At 43.9% G+C, this 6079-nt stretch overlaps 1 protein-coding gene across 2 annotated transcripts in view; it reads left to right on the plus strand.

Moving 5' to 3' along the window:
* pbx4 (pre-B-cell leukemia transcription factor 4) overlaps window positions 1–6079 on the plus strand; it is a 30490-nt gene that overhangs the window by 1059 nt on the left and 23352 nt on the right. Inside the window, exons 2-3 of one of the 2 annotated variants that reach the window (XM_019860214.1) lie at window positions 3028–3141; window positions 5122–5195. In XM_019860214.1, coding sequence (XP_019715773.1) covers window positions 3028–3141; window positions 5122–5195 — 188 coding nt within the window. The remainder of the gene's footprint in view (window positions 1–3027; window positions 3142–5121; window positions 5196–6079) is intronic. The other variant, XM_019860295.1, reaches the window with a different exon arrangement.

Genomic DNA, 6079 nt, shown 5'->3' on the forward strand with positions numbered 1-6079 from the left:
ATCAACTTTATAATACATGATCCGCAACCACTTTGACGCTCGCGGTTTATGAGTGTTTATATAAATTTGGCAGTTCTTTGTTACATCAATTGTGCTCAGCTGCCTTTGAGTTTGCAAACACATTTCGTGTGTTATAACCGGCGGACGTTGGCGGATTCTTTTGTTTTTAGTTGTGAAAGTTTGAGTTTTCACAGCGAGACAATGGTTGTTGCACTGCTAATGATCTCCCAACTACTTGGCTGCCACTTAAACTGCACTTGCATGGCTCATATAACTGCTTCATTACATCACAGCAGCAGTCATAGTTAACATTTTAGGACCTTTTATTAACCCTCGTATAAAACGATTAAAAAAAACAACAACATTCCTCCCACTTGGAGAGAGACATGTCAGGTACATATTGAGTTGTTGATGTAGTTTTTGTTCATATAAGGCAGTGAGTGCACAATTTCCCCCCGAAAGCTGCACCACGTTGCTGTTTATGCCTAATGAGATTTGTCTAATTGCACCCCAATGCGTCTGAATAGCGTTCTGCATCAATTGATAGTCGATGTCATTATCCGATGAAATGCAAATGAATGCAGGGATTACTCAATTGGCTCGCGTATCCAGTCAGAAGCTCCCTGTGATGACAGCAGCCATTCATTCATACGACTCCTCACTGAATGCTCATATCACAGAGGCATTCCGGTGTTTCCATTATTCCTCGTGAAGGTGGAAATATATGCGAGCAGCGAGCACTCATGCGCCATGTGGCCCAGGGAGCATAAGGTCAGCTTTGAGATAAAGCCCCGGTATCTCAACAATAGGAAGGCGTCCACTCGCAAGACCGTGGCCACAGTGTGATGTGTCATTAGCTAGTGATTTTCCACCCAACATTTGACCACCTGGTTCTCTTAATTAATTCACTCCCCTTTCACTCCCTCCCTCCCTGGTGTTCATCCTTTTCATTGTGTGCTGGGTGCAATCAATTCTCCTATAATGTGTACGCGAGTGCAGCTGTCCGCAAATCGAGTTTCTATTAATGAGGTGGTGTTGAGGGGGAGGGATGATACTATATGGCCGAGCGTGCCCCCGTGATTGTTTGTTTTTGTTACCTTTTCTAACCTGCAAATTTGAGTATACAATCTGGGCCTGTGCAGTTTTTGTTGTTGTCACGCCCACAACCCACCTTCTTGTAAATATGTTCACACCAGCTGAATCGTCATCGACCAAATGATAGTGCTTTTCTCTTAAACAGGCACAAGTACAGTGTATGTAACAGGCTAAACAGGTTACAAATATACAGTACATGACGAAAGGTGCGGCTGCTTTTGGAGTACTATATGCGTCCCACTTCTAATAACGCCTATTGCTTTAATGTCCACTTTGTGCCATTTGTGCACAAGAGGGGCACTTCTTTCTGACACACGCAGGCTCTAATGTGCAAACTATTTAATCAATAAAGGCAATTCCATTCCATTTGATAAAATATTCATCCATTGAACAGTGGGTGTTTGTTTTTAGCTGACAGCCTGACTTGCCCGAGGTAGGAGACCCTTCATCTGCTTGCTAATTGCCCTTTTTTTTTTATTTTTATTAAAGTTCAGCTGGGGGAAAAAAAAAAAACAATCGCAACCAACCTGACAACTATGCACAACTTGCTTTTACCTCCTATGCAGGGGTTATGTTGCAGAGTCTGCTTAAATGTGGCAACACAACTTTGCGACGCGATGGGAAAGTACCGGTACTCATCAATGGGACAGATTTTTTTTTTTTTTTGTCTGTGTATTGTTACGGCTTGTCATTTACAAAAAAAAGTAAACATTATAAAACCTTAATGTTGAAGTTTTGGAACGGGATAGCGGTAATGTTTCCCTATAAACAATGAAACCTGTAGGATGTCAAAACGGAGGGCATGCATGTTAAGCGTTCATGGAATGCGCAAATACGCGCAGTCAAAACAGTCATTGCAATTGTGCTCGTGACCTAATTTATTGTCACATTACTTATCAAAGTCTTCGTTTTCGTCGTGCACCTTGCGGTGGTTGTCAAATTGCGGTACAAATTAAGCAAACAAATCTATCCGTTTTTATCTTTCCGCCATTTTGCCTTGTACTGGCACTTGCTGTCGACTTCAAATGACATCAGAGTACCCACGGGTGAGCTGTGACGTTCATGAGCGGAGCCGAGGCAAAATGGCAAATGGATAAAAACGGATTTTTCTGCTTAATTCATCTTCCACAAACGCAACATTAATCAAAATACCTCGTTTAGTCCCATGGGGGCGCAAAGAAAATAATTTTGTGAAAAGTTTTGACATGCCTTCCTCGTTTTAGAATGTTTTGCTTTTCAGTATTTATTTTGGCACACTTTTGAACTTTCAATGATTTTAATTGCATCATTATTCAAGTCAGTGTTTTATTTATATTTATTTTGTTTATCCTATATAAGAACCACTGATGTAAAGTACATGCCAACAATGTTAAAGACCAAGAAGACACCATTTTTGGGTCAGAATCGCCAACTACTGCAGCAACATACATTTTTACAGGTTTTTATAACTTTATTACCAGGACATGAAACTCTAAAAAACACTGTGTTGATATATGCTAAATATAGTTCTACAAACAAGATGATTTTAGCATATCTTTTTTGGGTCATTTTTCCAACTGTTTTTGAATAGCGTTTGGAATAGAAAACAAACGCATGGGATTGTGGAGCCCTGTCGGAGGTCGCTCGTTACAAATGGGTTTGGTCCTTTTCCAAAGGCCACACTGAAAACCGAATGGTCGTCATCGTCGTAATTCTTACTCCGGTCTCTGGTCAAGTTTGTGCCTCCCGCATCCACTCCTCAGTCATGATTTCCAAACAGAACATGTGACGAGGCTGACACGTGACCATGACACTCCTGTTGTGGAGGGTGTGTTGGGATGGGGAGCGGTCAGGGCAGCGCAAGAACTTTGGTGCCGTTTCCCGCACACCCTGCCTGCCCTGCGCCCTCATCCTCTTCACCCACCCCACCCCCTCCTGTCGCCATATGTTTAGATGCTGGCCAGAAGATTCGCCGGCGCATTGGGGTGGATCAGACGACCCCACAGAGGGAGGGAGAGCAGGGGGGGGCACGGCAGGGGGTGGCCTGCCAGTCAACTTCCAGTACAGGTCAGTACAGGACCGCATGAGCACCTCCCTCTCCCCCTCCTGCTCATACCCTCCATTCTGATGGCAGCCCTCCCCCAACTCAAATCCAGCCGTGATACGTTTAATGCCACATCAAAAAAAAAACGCTACATCACTCTGTAGGGCTGCGATGATTAATCAAATAACTCAAATAAATCGCTGACAAAAAAAAAAAAAAATGGAAGCAAGACGTCAGCCTGGAAATGCGCGCCACTGCCGGAAAAAAAAAAAAAAAAAACTAGGTTGGCGTGTTGGTGGCGAGCCAGGAAGTAGAGCACATTAAAGACAGAGAATGTCCAAAGTTTGGAATCATTTCACACTAAAAGAAGATTAACTCATTCACTCCCAAAGATGTTTTTAAACGTCTTTTCAGACTTGGTCCAGAATTGGCTGGTACTGATTAAGTGCAATGTTTACCAGAACAGCACGGCTATGATCGCCACCTGCAGTTTATTGCTATAAAGCTAATTTGATGTGGTCTACCATTGCTAGTTAAGATATTTTGTAATGCCCCCGCAAGTGGTCAAAATAGACACAGCCAGTGCACTTCCAATCGTCTTATTGAGCAAATGGTAAGCAAACAGCACCCTGAGTCACCACCAGCCAACTGCAATTGTGACACCCACGTCACTCACCAGGCCAGGCCCTTTTCAAAGTTACGCACACTCAAAAGTCACAGAACGTGCGGATGGCGACCCCAAGTGGACAAAAAGCACCTGCATCTCGCCTGCACGTTATTGTGTTTAGCTCATTCATTCCCAAAGACGTTTTTAAACGTCTTTTCAGACTTGGTCTAGAATTGGCTGGGACTGAATTAGTTAATAACGCAGTTTAATTTTTTTATCCGATGAATCGATGGGATGATTCACAGAATGTTGTTAAGGTTGCTTGTTGCTGGTATATGAGAGTGGCTCTACCCAAGACAAATTCCTTGTGTGTTTTCAACATACGGGTTCAGTAAATATCATTCCAATGCTTCCAATTCTTGTAAAAAAAAAAAAAAAAATCTTCGATAGCTGCAGCCCTATCACTCTGGATCAATCCCTTTCACATTGAGGCATCACTACAAGAAATAGACTTTAGGGCCGTCCATGCAGTCCCTTGTTGACTTACTCGGGGCGTTCACAACTGGAATTGTTGTTGTGGTCAGGTGTAGCCAAGTCATATTCATTTGTGGTTGTCTTTTAAATGTTTTGTTTTTGGTGGAAAATACCGCATCATCTTTTTTCAGTCCATGCTCATCACATCCAAAGTTGTGTGCTGGCTTTTGTTTTGTTTCATCTGAACACCAAATGGGGGGTGGGGGGGGGCAAAAGTTATTGCCTCTCCAACATGTTCATAATGCACCCGTTGTGATGTCATAATGGGCTCATGTTTGTTCTGTCACGGCCAGACAGTTGCCATGAATGTGAATGACACATCTCCCGCTACTTCAACAGTGATTGAATCTAATGAGATACACCGGGGTAGATTTAATGAATCTGACGCTCCAGTTGGAAGTCTTAATAATGTGAAATTAATTAGTTTTTGGGTCTCATCGAAACTCGCCGCGAATCAACTCCCAATTCTGAATATTTGCCACGACTACTTTACAAGTCGGGCATGCAGGCGACTCACGCCAACAGTTACGGAACACGCCAGCAACTCTGTAACTCATTAGCTATTAAAGCTCCCTGACTTGCCCAACACTGCTAATCACCGAAATGACATCATTCTTTTTTTTTCATCAGATACATTCCTGATATCACAGACAAAAGCAATTCCCATCGAGAATGCCGTGAAGCAGCTCTGCTTGACACACTTTTGAAACACTTGCGCGTACCTCGGTAGACTAGCGTGCGTTTTAAGCAGAGGAAGACGTGGTACAAGTTGAGATGGGGGGGTGGGGGTTCCTTTTTATTTTATTTTTTGTTACTCCTCGCTCTCTCCCCCACTTCTGATTCCCTCTTCTCTCTCATGCAGGAAGCATGCCCTTAACTGTCACCGAATGAAGCCAGCCCTGTTCAGTGTTCTCTGTGAGATCAAAGAGAAGACAGGTGAGTTTCGACTCGACGCATTTTTTTTTTTTCCTTTTTATTCTGTCACTCCATACAATTTGAAACCACAGTTTGGAGGTGCACTGTCGCGCCTTCCTTCCAATAATGGCTTCCCTGCATCCGAGCTACTTCCTTCCTGGCCTCGCCGAACTCGCAAATGATTGAGCGTCGATTGTATTTTGTTTGGACTCTGAGGTGTCGATTCTCAGTAGGTTTGGGTGAAGAAATCATGTTCCCTCGGACACTAACAACTGCTCACTTACGTACCGCAATCACAACATCTACCATATCGTCTTCAAATTAATTGCATGGAGCGAAAAAAAAGAAAACCACCCTCGCATAATCCTGACAGAATATTCACACAGCCGTTGACAGGAGGCAGATATGAAAAGAATCGGCGGGGGTTATTGCTTCGCAGTCGGTCTCTTACCCCACCTCGACATGCTATTCTCCGACGCGGTCTTAGAACGTCCACTCTCGCTGCAGTATCATGCAATTATGCACCGGTAGTAAATTGCCTCTGCCTATCAATGCTTTTACCCTCAGCCTAACCTAGCATGCGGTGCGACCGGACGAACGAAAAAGTACGAAACCCTTTCTAATAACGTCGCCCGATCTCGTATAAACACGACGTGATAGAAGGCTATGTTCGAAACACATGCGGTTATTTAGCGTTTGAATCGCCGTCGCTCCGTTATTTTAAGGAAAACCAGCTGGTTATCCCCATCTTGTTAGCTATTCCAGTCAGCTATCTGACACATTCGAGTGCGGTTCAAAGGACGAAGGCTTAGGATGGCTGGCAGATTGATGGTTATGGTAGTGTGAATGGGTGGGATTTTGAACCCCCCCCCCCCCCCCCCCTCGTTTCCCCCTTCCTTGGTTTC

Source organism: Hippocampus comes, unplaced genomic scaffold (genome assembly GCF_001891065.2).
Source record: "Hippocampus comes isolate QL1 unplaced genomic scaffold, H_comes_QL1_v1.1 scaffold171, whole genome shotgun sequence".
In the NCBI taxonomy this organism is placed as follows: Eukaryota; Metazoa; Chordata; class Actinopteri; order Syngnathiformes; family Syngnathidae; genus Hippocampus; species Hippocampus comes.